We start from the raw sequence: 19,371 nt of genomic DNA, 5'->3' as shown, positions 1-19,371 counted from the left end.
AAAAAAAATAAAACCCAAACCAAAATACAACAAAAAGAGCACTCCAGGGTTTAGAAATCCACTATGCTACTAAAATGTAAACAAAAAACCAGCAATGACATGCTACAAAACAGCAGATGTAGGACTTGAAGAGGTGAGAACAAAGCGACAACAGTTTGTGACAACGCAGAGTCTCAAGAATTTTGAGGAAATGCAAGCAGTGCATTTCCTGGTTTGGAAGAATAAGGGAGAATGCAATTACCATTGATCTGTGAGGTAAAAGCCAAGGCATGGAGATTGTTAATTTCCATTTAGACTCAAATTGGATAATCTTCCCCTTTCAAAAATCTGATTATTTTACCATAAAAGACATGTGGAAGAATGGTTATAATGTTTATCAGATGAACAAGTATTTAATTCATTCAGATACTGTCTCAGGGTCTTAGGATTTTTAAATCTAATTTTAAACTATTGCTTTTAAACTACCTCTAATCAATCTCTAGAAAAGTTGAATGAGAAATGACTAAGACAAGCTGTATCACTCTGTGTAGAAAAAAATCCATTGAAGCATACAAGTAAGTGCATTAAACACTTCAAAAAAATCAGTGAATGGTTTGGGTTGGAAGGGACCTTGAAGATCATCTTATTCCACTCCCTGCCATGGGCAGGGACACCTTCCACTATCCCAGGTGGCTCCAAGTCCTGTCCAACCTGGTCTGGAACATTTCCAGGGATGGGGCACCACAACTTATGCAATATATGAGTAGTGAAAGGCTTCACCCAGCAGTTTCATCCAATTGTTAGATTCTGCAGTTCATGAGAAAGTGGATCACTACCAGGAATGGCAACACAGCTTTTAAGGAAAGATGGATTTTGTTCATAGAGAGATCACTTCCTTCTAAAACATTATAAGGAATTACTAGAGAAAGAAGGAGTCAATCAATTTGCTTCCACTGGATTCAGAGTAAGCAGTAATGGATTTAAATTGCTGTACTGGAAATTAGGGTTAGACATTTACAAAAATCTATCTACCTGCAAGGCTAATTAAGCCATAAAACATACAGCCAATTGGAATCAGCAGTGTTTTCTCTATCAGCATAGGCTTTTAAGAACAACTACATGTGCACCATCAGAAATATTTTTAGCTACAGTTCATCCTGATGTGGAGCACAAAAACGGACAAATGTTAAAAACCTTGTTTTGTACAACTGTATAAACGGTTTGCATTATTAGTGTACATATCCAAAACAGATGTACACAAGTGTGGATTTCTTTTTAAAGTGCAAAGTACATTTTCATAATATTCCTCCTTCAGAAATCTATCCCTCTCTGTTCAATGCAGTTCTTCAGAACTTTGTTTCATTTATGGCATGTGTTTTCTGCTCTGGGACTTACTGTCAGTTTTTAAAGCAGAAAATCTCAGAATTTCATCATCCAAGAACACTGCATTTGCTTGTCAACCTTCCCCATTCTGTATTTATAGAACTGACACCAATGTTTGAGTGGGAGAGAAATTGTTAATTTAAAAAGGAATGCAAGGAAGCAATTTGTTTATCACACACAGAAGGTGTCTGCTTGCCTTCACATATCTAAGCCAAATAAAACAGGAATGTTATCTGAGCACAGTTCCAAGATAAAACCTCTCTCTCATTCCAAGATCCTTACAAAGCAACTGTTTAATAGAAGGTAACTTTCAGAGATGTAAAGGCAGGAGATATTACTCAGTGCAGCTTTAGCAGTAGCAACAAAAAGGGAGCCTCCATACTTTGATCCCAATCTAACTGGGGCTCAGTAGCCCCCATTACCTCTCCACTGGTGCTCGGCGCCACTCAGATTCCGGCTCACCACCTCTCCTCCAGGAGCTTTCGGACTCCCTGTCACCCCAACGAGATTCCTGTGTGTCAAAAGAAATTAGGAACATTCTCTTTGAATACTTCAAAACAAAGAATTTCAACATATAATTTACCCTTGGTCATGTCATTAAAAACTTAATTGTCAGACTGCAGAACACTGAACTATCAGGAGTTTGAGTAACTCAAGTATGATTTTAACTGACTTCATTGTTTCTGCTGCAGTTCAAATAAAAATATGGTTCCCTTTGAAAGTTTCCCAGAAACTTTACCAGTCGGGTAGGATGTATGCAAATACACTAGAAAGTTTATGAAAAGTGTATGAACAATTGAACAACAGCTACAGTCAGCCACAGCCACTACATGTTAACACAAAAGAGATGTTCCTGTTAGAAACCTCTTTTCACTTTTCCTGGGCCTTTATGACAACAGGAATGAATTTAAGTAATTATTTGCTTTTGTGCTTTCTGATCTCATCAGGAAATGTAAGTGAATACAATGAAAGCTCTCTGTGGCAAGGACAGTTCTGTTCCCAATACCTCAGTGCACAGAAGAGGTGAGATATTAGTAACTCAAACAGGTTGCAGGGCAGAGCAACAATCAATCTGTGGTTTTTTAAGATAAAGTTAAAATGTCTCCTTCCATTGCCAGACAAACAATTTAAACGGACTTTTATGCCTTAATTCCATCACAAAATACTAGTTATCTAAACCATCCAAAATACCTGATTCCACATAATCACACAACCTCCTTATAAGAAGGGTACTCCTGTTTTAAACCCCACTTTGAAAAATGGTTTTATTTGTCAATATGGGTTAACCAAGATCTTGCATATCCACTACTCTGTCTCCTTAAATGCTTTTGAAATGACCCCAAATAACAATGGTGAGCAAAGAATCCCAAAACTGCAAATGGAATTTCTGGAGTGGTACAGGTATCTCCCTCAGAACCTGAGCCAGCTTTTCCATATAATCAAGTGCTCACAGATAGGAGACCTTGTATGTGAAAAATACCCATCATGATTATTTACTTGACAGATTATCAAAACAATTTATACAAGATGATAATTTATCTTCATGGTGTTACTCAATGAAATATGTATTAAACAAAGAGAAAGGCTGTGGGGGGTGAAATTTAAAACTACTTCTCTTGAATGGTAAGTTCTGAAAAAGAGGGAGTGTAAAAGGCTTATGGTACTTCATTAGATTCTTTTACACCATTTAACATTTCCAGGTAATATTTGTTTAGCTTCCTGTTGGACAGGGATGACAAATTCCCCAATCGAAGTTTTATTTATAAACAGAAAGTTGCACACATCTCTTGGTTTTATGTTACTCCATATTTCTTATAAAACAAAAAACTATGCTTTTATGTTTAATTTGGGGGGGATTTTCCTCCAACATCTACTTGAATTCTTGACTTTTTCAGGAGTCACTGAATTGCTTGCAACAGTTTTCTTTCTTTCTGTATAAGAGAGAATTTTGTCCAGTATTCATTTTAGTCTTCATTTATTTAGTACTTAAACAGCTTGGAGATCTTAGTAGTTGTTTTATTTCACTCTATTGCTAAACTAGAGATTCCAGAACCTGATAGGGAGCTGAAACTAAGTGACACTAATTTAACTATTACATTAACCACTCACATTATAGCTTAAGAAATAAATAAATAAACAAACCCACGACTTTGCAATGCCTTCCTTCAAATAATCTACAAAGGAGCAGCCAGAAAGAAACCAACCTGCAGGTCTTACCCACCTTCCTTGAGAAGGGGTCATCCAGCCCCCTCCTTTCCTCTTCCCGGCGGCGCTCCCTCTCCTCTATCTCCATTTCTCGCTGGCGTTTTTTCTTCTCCAGCTCCTCCAGTTTCTTGACTCGCTCCTGGTACTCGCGCTGCTCCTGCTCGCGTTTCTCGCGCTCGATGCGCTCCTTCTCCTCGCGCTCTGCGCAGTTGGAAACACACAGAGACCTCGTTACCAACACAAATTCCATTACTTTGCTGTAGCCACACAAGGGTTACACAATGCAATCTCTCCCTTGGACTCTATTAAAAAAAAACCCACTTAAAAATACAAGCATTTCATATGATGTGTTTAGCTAACTACAGAACCTGTTTTCTGCAAGTCTTCTAACTCAAAAGCAATAGAAAAAGGACCCTTGATACACCCATTAATGAGACATCTTGAACAGTCAGCAAGAAAAACAAAGTTCCAATACCTCTATGTTAATTCAATGTGCAGACCATAACTATAGCAACTAAAGTATCAGTAACTACCTCAAACATGGTAGAGGATCCTTTTCTTAGGAAAGGTCAAATAAAAAATCAGCTAAGTGTCAGAAATTTGATATTCATGACTGCTTCAGTTTTTGTTTGTTTTTAAAATACTGCATTATGATGAACTCTGATACACAAAATCTTCATCCTCCAATTGAAAAATAGGGCACAAATTCATCCTGCAGTTTGCCAACCACCTCTTCTCCTCTAAAGCCCTGAAACAGGTTATTAAGGCTATCAGACAAAACAATCCACAAAGAAAGGTGTGTGAATCATTTACAATTTTGGAGTTCTTGATCTGACACCAATGTTCCCCTTCTTTTCTCTTTGAGATGTGCACAAATAAGTGGCCAGAACTCCAACTACAGGCTAAGACTCATTTTTTCATTAGCCTCCCTTACTCTATTCTCCTCTTTCACTCATGTCTAGGAGCTACAAAGCTTCACCTTCCTGTCTACGCTGCACAGGTAGGTGCAACACTGGAAGTTGAAAAGATTCCCTCCAAACTCATGAAGCAGGAAAACCAGACGTTATCTGTGCTACAAAATGGAAAGGCTCAAGGATGAAATAGTGACATCCTCAATCACACCTTTCAGCAGCTGCTCCTCCCGCAGCCTTTGCTCCTCCTCCTCCTTCTCCCTGTAGTAAGTGATGCGTCTCTCCTCTTTGCGCTGCTTCTTGCGCTCCTCCAGACGGTTCCGCCTCTCCTCTGCCAACCGCTCCTGGAACTGCTTGAGTTTATCCTGAAACACCAACCACACCCTCAGAACACCACAGCTGTAATGGCTGGGCATTTAACATAAACTGCTAAATAAAGCTGCACAGAGACACAAACAAACTGCAACACAGTCATTTTGCTCCACTGAAAAATGACCTGTTCACCATTTCAGTCTCTTCTGCAATGAATTTTGTGTTAGACAGTACTCTCCAATGTAGAAGACAATCAAATCATCATGCACAGTATTAGTCTTCTGCTTTTTCAGAAAAGGAACTGCCTAAATAATTTATCTGTACCTAAAACATATTACCCAAAATTATCCTTACTATTGCAAAGAATCAGATGCAGTTACTAATTTATATTAACATAACACCTCTTCTGCCTTTTTTGGTAAAGCAAATTTTTACTGCAACACAGACAAATACTCAAAGCTATAAACAGGCAGATACAGCTGTCTGTATTTGTGACCCCCAGTTATCCCTTACTAACAGCTGAAATGAAATAAACAATTTATCCTTCCTTTATTCTCCAGAAAATTCCAAAACTTCCAAAATTTTAAGTGATATTACCTGGGGATGGGTGCAAGAAATTTAATTTAAAAACCAAAGCACAAATAAGCAATTCCACAGTTCAGAACCATTTTAAAGACAAATTTGTTTTTAGTTTCATGAAGAACCCCTGGGTCAGTTTTAGTTTGTCACTTTAGGGGTGTACTTTGATAGCAATGCCACATCTCATGTACCTCATAAACTGTTCGTCGTGATGCTTTGAGCCTGGCTTCAAATAAATCTCTATCCTCCAACATCCTGGAGAGTCTGCTCTTGTGCTCAAGGGCTTTCTCACGCTCCAGCTGCAGAGTGGTGATCTGAATACAGAAAATATACAAAGTATAACTTTACTATACATTTGGATTCAATCTGCCCCAGCCACTAGAAGGAGAAATTTTCTCTTCCCCTTTCAGAGCAAAGACAGAAGAAATTGCTGTCCACTAGAACAGCAAAATCACAAAGCTAACATTTCAATCTTTCTTCCTTTTTTGGAAAGAGCTGGGGAAAAAAACCACAAACAGTGCAAACCCCACTATTTTTCATGCATTGCTAATGCACTTTATCAACTGAACAAAAAGTTCTTACCCTTTCTTCTTCCTGTTGCTCCCACAGCTCCATATCACGCACTCTTTGTTCCTCATAGGCAGTCTTTATTAAAGGAATCTCTTCCAAGCGCTTCGCTCTTTCAAAGTAGTCAATCTGAGGAAAGATAACACATCTTTAGTGTAACATAATGCACACATAAACCCCTAATTTCTCCAGTATATTTGATATATTATGGCAACAGCAATAACCATACTGGACCATCTAAAGTCAATCTAACCAAGAACCTGCCTCTACCACTGGCAACCAAATGAGTGGACTCCCAGGCAAGGATGCAGGAATGAGATAGGCACAGCACAATTCTCTCTCAGCATCATGTTTGTATTTTAAACATTAATGGATTTCCCCTCTTGTCCTTCTGAACTCAAAGCTTTATATATACAACAATGTACTTTGGAAAGAACTCCTGCATGTCTGTGGCTCACAGCATGAAGATCCAACTTCTACCTACAAACAGCCCTGAACACAGCTCCTGCTGGCTTCCTTTGATGCTTCTCACTCCACCACCCCTTGCATGCAGTGCAAGAACAACTAAAACAAGTACACTCTTACAGACTGGCACCACATCCTCTCTCTAGAAATCTGTCAGACAGAGGGGTACTATTTTACAAAGATATTTCTCCCACAGAAATTATCAAAATCAGCAAAATTGATAATTCTCGCTGGCCTCCTGACAAGCTTCCAGCTCTGCTGCATCCTTTCAGACATAAAGAGACTAGAACTGCAGACAGTGCTCAAAATGCAGAAGAACCAAGTTCTTCTAACTGCTGGCAAAGAATGTTAAGTTTGAAGCCCATCATTTAATATGCAAAGCCAAAGACTGAGAGACTTTTTCCCCTGCTTTCCCTATATAAAGTTTTTAAATCTATCTAACCAGAACATAATTGAAAGACTTTGTCACACTACTAAGTGGGGTTTTTTTGTAAAGAACTTTGCAAAAAGCTTTTTTTTGAAATCCAACTTAGTTACACCCATCAGATCAGTCTCAGTCATATGTTTGCTTTGACAGCTTCAGAGAACTCTAAGAGGAAGCCCTTGCTAACATTCCTTTCATAGAAGCCGTGCTGATTTTTCCTGGTAGATCATGATAACTCAGGTGACTACTAATTCTACTGTAAATGTATTTTCTGTCCAGTATAAGCAACAGCTTTACAGGCCTGCAGTGTCAAAGATCCTGACTGGAACCTTTCTAACTAAGCTGCCACTTTCTACTTGCCATTTTTCTTCAAACCAGTTTTAAATGACATGAGTCACCAACTGTACCACAGAACCCCTGTTTCAATCCTGAATACAGCAGCAAGTCCTGGCTGAGTTTCACCTTGCCCAGGTCATGTGTTTCTATTTATTATGACACATTCCTCACACTTTTATAGCTATCCACGTTTAAGACAGATCCTTTCCTGCCATCTAGGAGGGCTCTAGCAGTAGAGTTTCCCCTTTTTCACTGAGGACTACCATGGTTGCTTAATTTAGCTTCTCTGTAATGGTCTCTCCTTCTCTGAACATTTAACTTGCTCTGAACATTTTTAATTACAAGTCTTCCCAATTAAGACTCACTTCACATTCACCTTAAGGGTCTTTTTTCAAACCAACTCCATCAATTAGTTTTTTGTACAGAAACCAGAGACCCTATTGGTATATAACACATGTACCTTTCTTTAGTTTCAAACAATAACATTTCTAAGACCAGTATTATATATGTGTGTATGCACATATATTTATCAACACAGATCACATTCACAAAAAACTTTTATGGACATTTTTACCCTTCCAACTTTGTACCTTTTTCTCCTGATTCTTCAGTCGTTCCTGAAGTTCCTTCTTTTCTTTTTCCAGCTGTTCCACTTGTTTAGCCATAATAAAGTCAGGATCCAATTCTTCAAGATCCTACAACCAAGTAAAGTTATTAACATAAAAAGGAGAAAAACTCCCACAAAAGGTGGTCTTTATTCCCCCAGGTAATACAGGTCCCATCCAAACCCAGAACTCAAGTTTACTTACATTGTCTCATTTTTGAGAGACATTTTTGTTTGTAAGACCCGTTGCAGTACAAACCCATGAAATTCAGGTAGCCCAGCAATGTAACACTGGAAGCATAACTAAATAACTGCCCGCTGCAACAATAAAACCCCTACCTCGATATCAATATCTTTGAATGCTTTGGCTCCCAGTTCAGTCTTCTTGATCTGCTCCAGGCGCTCCCGAACAGTTTTCTTTTTGATCTGCTCATGCTCCTGCAGGATCCGCTCCTTCTCCCTCTCCTTTGCTTCCTGGCGCAGCCTCTCCTCCTCGGCTTTCCGGACTTTTTGCAGTTCTGCCTCCCGTTGCTCCAGCTCTTCCTTTTCCCTCTGGATGTTCAGACTCTCCAGGCGCTCCTTTCTCTCCTCTATGGTTTGTCGGCGCGCAAGGATACGCTGATGCTCCTTCCGGGAATTTTTGAGGAAGGCGGTGACTGCCAGCTGATGTTGTTCTTCCTTCTCTTGCTGGATTGAAATTAAGAATAAGACAATGATGCAAACAGTCCCTCTTCAAAAGGCAGTAAGCAAAGCAATGATTCTCAAGGAAAATGCAATTCTGTTCTCCAAACTTGCCAACTGAATGGAAATACAGCTGTAGTGGCAAATCTGATCTCTCATTTAAGTGGCATCCGAGGCAGTACTGACTGCCCAGAATCACGTGCACATGGAGAAAGCTGTCTGGAAAAGCCAATACTCTGCAACATGGCTTGGGTACAACAGTTTGACATTTTTCTGTCCAAAAATATTGTGCACCTAGACGTTACTGATATTGAAATCTAACTGCAACGAGTGTGTGGGCCAATCTTGTTTGTCTCTCTATGTGTTTGCAAGGATATCATATGTACTGTATTTCACCGAAGTTGCTTTGTTCTTTTAAAGTTTTGTTATTTTCCAAACACACTAATAGAAGAAAAAAGTATCCTGATTGACACAAAACACTATCTCTGAGATAATAAAAAATAAGTCAACAATTTAAACATTGTATTTAAAACCATCTGCATGACCTTATAAAAAACTCTAGGCTCCTAGACACTAGAACAGAGACGTTCTCTCAGCAGCCTTCCCACCCCAGCATTCCCCAGAGCACCCCACAGTTCTCTGTGGACACTCATGCTGTACACATGAGCTGCTGTCACTGTGCCAGCTCAGGGAGCTGCTCCTTTCCATGAGTCCAGCCAAACACTGCAGCCCAAATCAGCTCCCCACACTCCCCCAGTCATGCTACCCCTGAAATGTGAGCACCCGCTGGGATATTTTTAGTAACCTGTCACTCCTAGGGCATTCAGCAAACACACTGAAACATCTGTACTTTGCTGCAAATCTGTACACGTTTAAAGGTAAATGGAGGTGCCAGAAACACCAAAGTTAAAAGCTTCAGACAAATTTAATGATTTTGTGAATTATTAGAAATGTGACAAATTAAAATCTTTTAAGCACCTGACAAAAGTGGGAAGTTTTGACCTGAATAGTGAAGGAAAAAAGGATATCAACTTGTTCTGTAGCTTCTCTAACCACACAGTTTGATATTAACCTTGATACTGTTCTCCAATTTTACAAGTGTAATGACCACTAATAAGTAAAATGAGAAGGATTTATGTCTTATTCAGCTACTGAATAAGTGCCAAGTGCAGGACTAACTGCCATTTCTATCCAGAAATGTATAGTTGAAGTATGTTTTTTCTTTCAAAATGACAATCTAATACCAATCATTAACCAAATCTTTTTAAAGGAAAACTTACACAGAAATATTTTTATCTTCAACACCATAAAACCAGAAATGTATGTTCAAGCTGACATAAGGAAGCGAGCATTAGGTCATGGTACAGTTCTACTTTCTACATTTCAATTTTAAGAGTATTACTTAATATTTCAACCTGTAGAGAATCTAACATGGACATGCTGTTATCAGCCTTTTTTCCCTATGGAATAAATATCTGATATGTTAGCTATAAAATCTTTCATGAACTTAAAACAAATTAAAAAATTACCACTGCTCTAGTAAAAGAAGTGAAGGTTTAACTTGCCACGACCAAAACATGCTGGAAATCTGAGACTGATTTACACCTTGCTGCTACAGAGCTCTGGAAAACCTGAAATGTGAGTCTGACCTTGAAACCAAGAGTGCCAGGGAGGAGGAAAGGAAGGGACAAAGACAGGTCAGTTCCTGAGCTGTGGGATGTTTTGTTTTATAAAGCTACATTCCAGGTTTTTCACAACAACAGTTTCTCACGGAAGAATAAACAAAGCAGGCTCTTGGATCTTCCAAAATGCATGCAAAACTTTAAACAAACCCTGTTTCTTTAGACTCATATATGGGGCAGTTATTATTTGTTATATCCTAAACCTGGTATTTGCAAGACTGGAAACTTTAAACTCAGGCCTTTTGTGTACACTTTGCTGTATTTTAGTTATGCCCAGAAACTAGCTAGCTGAGTGCTTTTAAGAATGACTTCCTTAAAATCACAAAAAATTGACTACCACTAAAAGCTGAAAAAAAAGGAAGTAAAATGTACATCTGAGAAAACACATTCATTAAAATATAAGCTTTATCAATATTCTCGTAAAACTTTAAATGATTTACCATTAAGTGAGGAGGCTTAATGACTGCAAGAGCCTTAGCCAGAGCTGAGGACATGGCAGTCAGCTGGTTTCTGATCTGCTCAGAAGGCATGCTCTGCAGCTGAGGGCCCAGGGGAGCATCCTCTCTAGTACAGTAATTCAAATCTGAACCAAAACTCAGTGTCCTAGTCGTGTGATCAAGGCGAACCTTTGCAAAAACAGAAAAAAAGGAAGAAAAAGGATTTTACTTTTTATTGAACAATTTCTCTGTTGCTCTGCCCATGAGTCAGAAGAGGCTCTAAGCAAAAATTACTTGAAAAAAACAAATTGCCATACCACTCTATGAAAAACACCAAATTAGTAGGAGAAATACAGCACTGTCAATGAAGGTTTATTTCTATGGTTTAGGAAAAAAACAAACCCAAACAACAACAGCAACAAAATCACTAGAAGAGGCTGAACTTTCAACAATTCAATAAAATGAGCACTGAAAGACAAATCACTCTTGCCTCTTCCTCCACATTGTCAACCAGTTCCTTTTCATCATGTGCAGTAGACATGAACCCACTTCACACCAAGTCTTTCTGCAGCACTCACCTGTAAGTCACAATGCCTGGCTGCATCCACGATGCAGCGCTCCAGCTGGAAAGCATCCACAAAAGGAACCAGGGTACACAGGCGAGCAAACTCAATGCTTTGATAAATCTGGGCCACCTGAATGTGAACACAAACATTAGGTATTTCTCCTCAATAAAAAGAAATCAGAAGTTGTTGTACAGGCTTTAAAATTAACTTGTTAAATTGTCAACAAATGAATGTATACATATTAATGCAGTTGTAAGTACTGTTTGAGGATTTTATTTCTGTACTGTAGCCAAATTAAGCCCCATTCCTGAATGGCTGCTTTGTATGAAGGAGACTGGCAGCAATAACTACATCCAGCTATGCTGCTAATTAGCCTTCAGCTATTTCTTTAGCACACCAGAAATAACACTGCTCATCACTGGTAACGAAAGCAGGTCAATGAAATGTGCATTTTATAAAAAACTAAGATACCAATAAAAAAAAGAAACTAAAAATCAAAGTGAAATACTCCCCTCCACGAACTTACTCCAAAGAGAAGTTTTAAGAAACTTGGTACACAATGAAGAGAATCTAAAGAAAAGACTACACCACTCTATCCCACTATCAAATATAGCTGCTATAGATGTATTTAAATGATGCACAAAATGAAGATATGGGTTATGTATTAGAAAAATGTATTTGAATATCAAACAGTCTTCTATTTGATAAAAAGAAAAATTATTCCAGCATTAAAGGTTCCAACTAAATCTTCCTCCAAAGCAGATTCTAACTCATGTATACTTAGGAGCATGCATTATCTTTGCTCATACCTGCTGCAGAAGGCGAAGGATGGTGTTGTTTTGCAGGTGAGGAATGTACAGCTGCAGTTCAGGCTCCTTTTCAGCTTGGTCCTTCACCCAGTTCAGAACCTGTCAGAAGTCTGAAGAGTTACTCTGTCTGCATTGACCTGTACAAACTCCACCATTGAAGTAACATTTCTGGTTTACAGCTCTTAAAACAAGAGCACTTCTGTCCAGATACTGTTTTACTGAAGTGCATCCTTTGATCAGAACACTTACAGTTACAAAGGAGAGCTGACAGTTTTTGTATGAAGGCGACTGACAGTTCTGGCAACATTTACCACACTGCTAATTTACCTTCAAGTTCTTTTTAGCACCTCAAATATCTTTGTTCCCACTATCAGAGAAAAAGAACGTGATGTGCTTCATTAACTGCAGAATTTACACTAACCTAACCAACAGCTCTTACATTATGCTACCTCCCAACACTCTACCTTTTAACAGTAAAACCAGTCATTGGTTCATCTTTCCACTTAGCACACAACCCACTTGCCAGCATATGCCCACGTGTGCACACACTCTTCTTATTTCGCACCTTTAAACAAAATTAACTCAGTATCATTTCCACCAACAAACCCTGTTGATACATTCCCACAACTCTGCACCTTCATGGAGGCCTCTGAATAGCACCCAAAAGACCTGAGAGAATTTCATTCTATTTCAATAACCTTGCTTACTCTATCAGATCTCATGCACACGTCATGGCAATGGGATTTCACCAAATCAAGGCTACTATTGAAAAATCTGGCAATAGAAAAAGCTAGTTGATATTTACCACAAATCAATATTGAAATAACAGACCATTAGTCAAGCCCAATTACTACACACAGAGCTACAAAAAACTTACCTTGCTGACACGGGCACTCAACTTGAGCGGGTGAAAGTCTACTTCAAGCCAATTGTAAAGTTCTTTCACTTCTGGGACAACATATTGCACTACGTTGAACCTGACCTACAGTCAACAGAAAAAATCCAAAGATCTCAACATAAACACAGTATTAATCAATAGTTAATGCTTTAAGAATTTCATATTCAACAAGTTAAACAGGCAACAGATGTGGTCTTTAATACAGGAGACTATGTATTTTTCATTACATTCTTAACTGCAGTAATTCTACACTTCATCATTTAAACGTAGTTAAAAATGGGAAAGTAGCCAAAAAACGAACAAGTTAGACAGACTAGAGTACCAACCTCACACAAGCCTACTACACAAACACAGGCCCACATCCAGACTATAACTACACATCTCTGTTCATGATTAAATTTCTGAAGACTTAAATTGTGGATTTTCCCAAGAAGAATTTCTGCAAGAAGAATTGATTCAAATTGTAAAATGAGCTTTGAATGTAAGTTTTAGATATGACTGCAAGAAATTCAAACAGTCTCTGAAAATACCCATTACTTAAAGTCTAATTTGTTTACGAGCATTGGGGGAGGTCTGAGGATAGATAGATCTAACATCCCTTCAAATTAAACACAGGGAAGTTTTCATAATCACTTATATCCATATGGTCCAATATTTGACATCTGGCCTGTGCTTATCCAAAACATATTTAAAACAGAAAAATAAGAACTTGGTTCAGTTAATTACACACTTCAGAGTCAGAAAAAAACCCCAGAGTTCTAGATCACAACATGTTTCAGACCCGTCAGTGTTTCAAATCAGTATTTGTTGCTTGGGTGACATAAAAGACTCCACTGAATTGCACACAAGCATTAATTATCGCTGCCATCTCCAAGCAGTCCTTGTGAATCTGCAATTAAATCCCAATTAACCATACAGCTGTTTTAGCTCTGCAATTGCTGTCCCCAGCTAGGCAGAGTGCTCTGAGGAACAGGACTCAGCGCTGTGAGGCTGCTCAGCTGAAGCAGTACCCACCATGTCATTGATGAGGCTGGCCCGTGTCGGGGGCGCCTGCAGCCCCAGCAGGGTGGCCAGGCGCCGCTGCTTCTCCACAATGATCCCATCCATGTCCAGGAGACGGGCAATATCAGTTCTCTCTGGAGTTATTGGAATGGACAGCGTGGCCAAAAGGACTCGAGTGGACATCCTGGGGACAAAGCACAAGTGCAGGAGGTGAACTGCTAGAGAACACTAGCTAATTCCTGTTCATGTATGTGCCAGTTCAAGAGAGGAACAGGGAGCCTCCAGGATGCAAAACTGTAAAAACACCACAAACAACAGAGGAGACACCAACTACCCCCAGAGAGGAAATGGTGAAATCTTGTGAAGAAAATACCACCACACAGAGGAGAAAAAGAAAACAACCCTCCAGATATTTATTGACTTGCACATCTTCTCATTCAGTAAAGAGAAGGAAGCTTAACTAAGGTGACACTAATGTTCACAATACTTACACTGCAGCTTTGTAAAACACATCTTCCTTGCTCTAGATTTCTTTTGAGGCAATTAGTACTGGCCAATTTAGACAGAGCTGCTCATAGCCATACATGTCATCTGCTTCTTTTGAGGTACAATTTAGTTTATTTTTGAACCTAGGGGGTTAAAAACAGATTCTAAGATCACAGCAAGAGTCTTTGCCCACCTCTGCATCTCCTCTTGTGTGAGATTCTTTCGCATTTCTCTTGATAAGTGATAAAGGCGGTGAAGGGTGGATGCGTGAAAAAGAGCATTTCCTGATTTCCAGAAGACAGTTGAAACTTTGTGATAGTAATTTGCCATCAGCTGTGGTTTGGGGGGCTTCTTAGACAGTGCAAATAGTCCGTGAATATCTTCCACTGCTTTGAAAGCTTCCTAAAAAACCCCAAAACAACCAAATACACTACGGTTAGGAAGTTTTTTGCAACACTCCAAGAAAGCAAAAATATCAATTTATTAAACATTATAAGACTATAAAATATTTAATACTACTGAAAGCTGTGATCTTCAGTTTTGTCAGCTATATGAAATAAAATACTTCTTTCCTAATAAATTATTTGTACATACTCCATTAATTATCTGCTTAGAACTCGGTGTTTTTGAAAACTTGTTTCATTCAGATTTTCAAGCTACAAACCAAGGTGGGGGGAAGGGAAACCAAACAAAAAAATCTCCAGAAGTCCTACCAGCAAAGCTTGTTTTGAAATGCTGTGCAGGAACACCAGACTAAGCATTCATATTAAAACTTTAGCTCTTATCCTTTGTTCACCTTGCTGCATGTACCATGAGACCTGCACAGCGCGGAGCAGATTCTGGGAAGGCTGCAGACCAAGCGTGCATACCTGCCACAGCTCCATGCTGATAGCACTGTCCAGCTGCACCAGCCTGGTCTCCAGGTGCATGGACTGGCTGTCAGGGTTGTTGAGGTTGATGGCCGTGCTTTGGTTGTGGTGCCTCTGGATCTGCCCCAGGTGCATGCGCAGGTTATCGCAGAGCTTGCGGAACTCCGCTTTCCGCGTGTACTGCAGGCAGAACTTGAAAGCTGTAAAAAGGGATAATGTGAATTAAAAATGTTCACTAATGGTGGCTTCATGGTAGTTAGAAATGGGATTCAAATATGTAAATCAGAGTCTTCATTTGCAGTCAAAAGACATCTCAAACGATACAATCTGTCACACATAATGAGTAAGTGACAGTGCAGAGCATTTTCATCTTGACCTCAAAAGATGAAGATGTTTCTACATAATTAAGCTTAAAGAGCAAAGGGAATACTTTAAGTGCCTTTAAAATGTTCTAATTTATGCACTGATTCCAGCTTTTAGTTTGAACTAAGACCACACAAAATCCTGTGAATGGCATGAATTCAGGTTTGGGCGTTGTAAAATGTTGGGAAAAAAAATCTCAAGTAATCCAAATATGGTAAAGTCAAATGAAGTTTTCAAATGACTGGAAAGGACACAGACAAAAACCCCGCCATTCATCCCCTAGTTCTCAAAAACCCATCCTTGTTCTGTCTTCTAAGACAAGATAAGCACAACACAGCACAACACAAGTGCAACAAAGAGGTCAAGAAGAGGGGATGGACTGTAGAGGGGGATCAAGATCACCCAAAATCCTGAATGCTTTCCAACCCATTTCCAGAAAGGTCCAGAAGAACTGATGGAGCATGAGAAGTGATTTGCATAATGAGAAACTCATCTATAAAAAGGTCAAGCCCAAGTGTGTGTACACTCCAGGACCCTGGACACCGCCATCAGCTGGATCAACACTGGAGTGAGGAACTGGTGATTTTTCTCTTTTTCCCTCCCATTCTTTCTCTCTAATCCTATCTTTTAATTCAACCCTCTCTTCTTCCACCCTATCCCTTTATCCAAAACCTACTGCCATGTGCTTATACTGGGAAGTCAGGGACTAACACACCAATTTTCATGCCAAACATATCATTTACTACTAAAACTTTGTAAGCTTTTGAGGATTCTCTGATTCTTGTTGCTCCTTTTGACCACAATTTTGGATGTTCCCCTCTCCTTAAGGGGGGGACACCACATCATTATAGTTCCACCTTCTGCACCTACCTTGCTGTGCAATGTCATGGTACAGGCGTTCTACTCGAGAATTATTTCGGAGAAGATCCAAGCACTGTCTATAGGATTCCCACAGGAACTTAACCCAGGGTGTCAAAAGCAGGCGGTCAGTACGATCCTGAGTGTCTTCTCCACTTACAGCACTCAAAAGAACACTTTAGTAAGGGCAGCGGGGTCAGGAAAGAGAAAAAAAAAAAGAGGCTTATTCCCTACAATTCTCATCAATTTTTCCTACCGTTTTCTAAGACAAAACTGGACAAATCTGAATAGCTAATTGCTCCAGAATGGCCTATTGATTATTTTCAAACCAGTCCCTCAGACTGCCCCCTTTTCCTTTAAAGGATATAGATAATTATTTCAAATTTTAAAGTTTCAAACTTTGGCCACTGCATATACAACTGACATGTCCAAGCTCCAGACTAAGACATCAGCAACATGTATCCTTCAAAGGAAACTAACTCCAGGATTTTCACCTTCCCTTTCCTAGCAGGGAGCTGTGTCCTGTCCCTCTGTCAGAGTCAAGTATCAGTGTCAATGCAGACACTTTGGTACTTGCTGACACCTCCCTTTTAGTCACCAGCACTGCTGCCAGACTTCACTTCGTGTTGACATGTGACACAAGCGCTGTGTTATGATCCGCACACATCAGAAACCAGAATATTCACATGAATATTTCAAAACCTTTACAAATTTTGACATGAAAAAGATGCTTAAGTATGTCAGAAGTAAGATATGATAATCTTGCATTCTTAGAACTTCATTTCCTCATCACAGGAATGGAAGACAGGGGAAAGGATTCCCAGGACAGAGACCAATTCAGTGCTATTTCCCACATGATCCCTTTCTGCTGAACAATCCACTCAACATGTTAAACTCAGAAAAAAAAACCATCCTCCCTAAGTCTCCGTTCTTAAAATTCTTTTTGAACTGTTTTTAATAGAAAGTCTCAACTCTTGTAACTCTTTTCTATTGCACCATTTCCAGTACTAATTTGCATCCTTGGGTACTATATACAGTATTAAACCAGTGCTTTCTCTAACAGATCAAGAATCCAGCGAAAAAGCATGAGAAGTCTAGAAAACAGGACGTAAAAAACACAAAGGAAACTGTGCCTGTTTAGATGAGAAGTGTGATTGAACAGATCCGTTCTCTAGTCCTCTGTTATAGAAAGGAGAACAAGGAAAAGAGAGGTCAGTCAATCTTCACTGTTTAACTATTAGTGGATTCCTCTATAACAATTTCAGGCACTGGAAATAACAAATGGCACTGCCCCCTGTTGAAGAGATGTCTGTCATCTTTTCTGCAACCAACTTCTACTAGAGAGTTTTGCTGTTAACATGTAAATACAGAGCCCTCTTCTCCAGGTCTTTATGAGTATGATTTGACTACTACAACTTTATTCCTACACAAGCCAAAATTCAGTAATTTCTTCCAATTTTTTATCATTTCTATCACCATTCTACATTCTCATTACCCATCCTATCATTTCTCTCTTGAACGTACATTTCATGCCCTTTCTTCTATTATCATTTAACCAAGCAAGCACAAAGCACAATTCCCTTTGGTTTGTACATACACAATGTGATCAGAAGAAATGGAGAATATCACATACAGGAATTCCCCTGGTCTCATATAATTAACAGCATTTCTACATCAACCAGTAATGAGCAGTTTACCATAAAAAACTCTCCCATACTACAGATGCAGATCTGAGCAGACACTGGAAAGTGGTGACCCAACTCCCAGAACCACTCCCACTGCATCTTGATTTTCTATTCCTTACTGCTTGCTTTATTTACTTTTCTTTACTCAGACTTAGGACTTCATTCAATGTAAAATTCCTGCTTTTATCCCTTCCTTTAAAACCTCTAGAACACCGCTAGTATTCAGTTTCAAGTCTACCACATTTATATCTCAACTTTGTGAACAGAAATAAGGATAATTTCTGTGAATTGCTACATTTTAAAGACAGGCAGCACACCTTTCTGGAGTCTGAATGTTATCCAAGTCCTCTATGTCCAGTACCATCTGCTGGGATTCTTCTTTAGCTGCTTCTGTTTTTTCTTCAGCTAATTTTAAATAGGCTCGAACAACATCCTCCAAAGATTTGATGTTAACCTACACCAAAGGCAAAAAAATGGGAAGATGTTTCCACCCACAACAGGCAACAAATCTTTTAAAATGTAACTGCTACAAACCCAAGAACATCTAAAAAGAAGATTAATCCTAATTCAGGACAAATCAGTTACTTTTAAATTCTATCAGCTGACAGACTATGCCTGCTATAAATAAGCACAATAAAAATCAAAAGCCATACCTGCTGGCAAATATTCTTGTACTGGTACAATCCTTCTTTTGCCAGGTGACTCTTGCGCAGATCCACGCAGAGCTCCAGGTACTTCAGCATAATTGGCTCGTGGATTTTCTGCCATGTTCGGTGTTTCTTACTTTTCATAACATCGTAGAGAACATCAAGGGCAGGCTGCTTTTTGCCAACCTCAAGAAATTCTGAAAGTGAAATCCCAGTTAGCAAAAGACTTGCACACCAGAAGATGCATGTTTTATGCTTAACACAGAAAACATTCAGAATTTAATCGACTCTACCCAGAGTGCATTGATAATTTGATTTAGTTGGCCAGAACAAAAACGTTGGCAACTGAGTGCCAGTTCAATGGCATATGTTATGTTCAATGACATAACTAGCAAACAAATACTGCCCAGTAAATTTACATGGGAATTTCAGGGTAGCAGAGATGTCTCTCCATCCATCCAGGCAAGGCTGAGGACCTCACACACATGAATGTGTATGAATGCACACATCCAGTTTTAACCATCCTGGTTTCACTGAGGACAAAGAATACCCACCAGGAGGCCTGTGGGTACAGCACCTACCAAGGGCATTTAACAAGCTGCAAAACACACCACAAATGTGGC

At 39.2% G+C, this 19,371-nt stretch overlaps 1 protein-coding gene and 1 non-coding gene across 2 annotated transcripts in view; both read right to left on the bottom strand.

Annotated features, from left to right (window-relative positions):
* Positions 1-19,371, bottom strand: part of EIF3A (eukaryotic translation initiation factor 3 subunit A) — a 28,693-nt gene that overhangs the window by 6,022 nt on the left and 3,300 nt on the right. The window contains exons 2-18 of the mRNA XM_063405217.1: positions 18,755-18,945; positions 18,419-18,555; positions 16,429-16,592; positions 15,196-15,395; positions 14,520-14,728; positions 13,853-14,024; positions 12,818-12,922; positions 11,941-12,039; positions 11,144-11,260; positions 10,569-10,754; positions 8,105-8,452; positions 7,752-7,856; positions 5,952-6,065; positions 5,561-5,683; positions 4,690-4,843; positions 3,584-3,768; positions 1,785-1,873 (exon numbers count right to left, since the gene is read on the bottom strand). Coding sequence (XP_063261287.1) covers positions 1,785-1,873; positions 3,584-3,768; positions 4,690-4,843; positions 5,561-5,683; positions 5,952-6,065; positions 7,752-7,856; positions 8,105-8,452; positions 10,569-10,754; positions 11,144-11,260; positions 11,941-12,039; positions 12,818-12,922; positions 13,853-14,024; positions 14,520-14,728; positions 15,196-15,395; positions 16,429-16,592; positions 18,419-18,555; positions 18,755-18,945 — 2,698 coding nt within the window. The remainder of the gene's footprint in view (positions 1-1,784; positions 1,874-3,583; positions 3,769-4,689; positions 4,844-5,560; positions 5,684-5,951; positions 6,066-7,751; positions 7,857-8,104; positions 8,453-10,568; positions 10,755-11,143; positions 11,261-11,940; positions 12,040-12,817; positions 12,923-13,852; positions 14,025-14,519; positions 14,729-15,195; positions 15,396-16,428; positions 16,593-18,418; positions 18,556-18,754; positions 18,946-19,371) is intronic.
* Positions 11,450-11,582, bottom strand: LOC134555158 (small nucleolar RNA SNORA19). The gene has a single exon (XR_010081382.1). It is a non-coding gene; the product is annotated as a small nucleolar RNA SNORA19 (small nucleolar RNA).

This window comes from Prinia subflava, chromosome 9 (assembly GCF_021018805.1).
Source record: "Prinia subflava isolate CZ2003 ecotype Zambia chromosome 9, Cam_Psub_1.2, whole genome shotgun sequence".
NCBI classification, from domain to species: Eukaryota; Metazoa; Chordata; class Aves; order Passeriformes; family Cisticolidae; genus Prinia; species Prinia subflava.
This window is presented reverse-complemented; position numbering and strand designations above follow the sequence as displayed.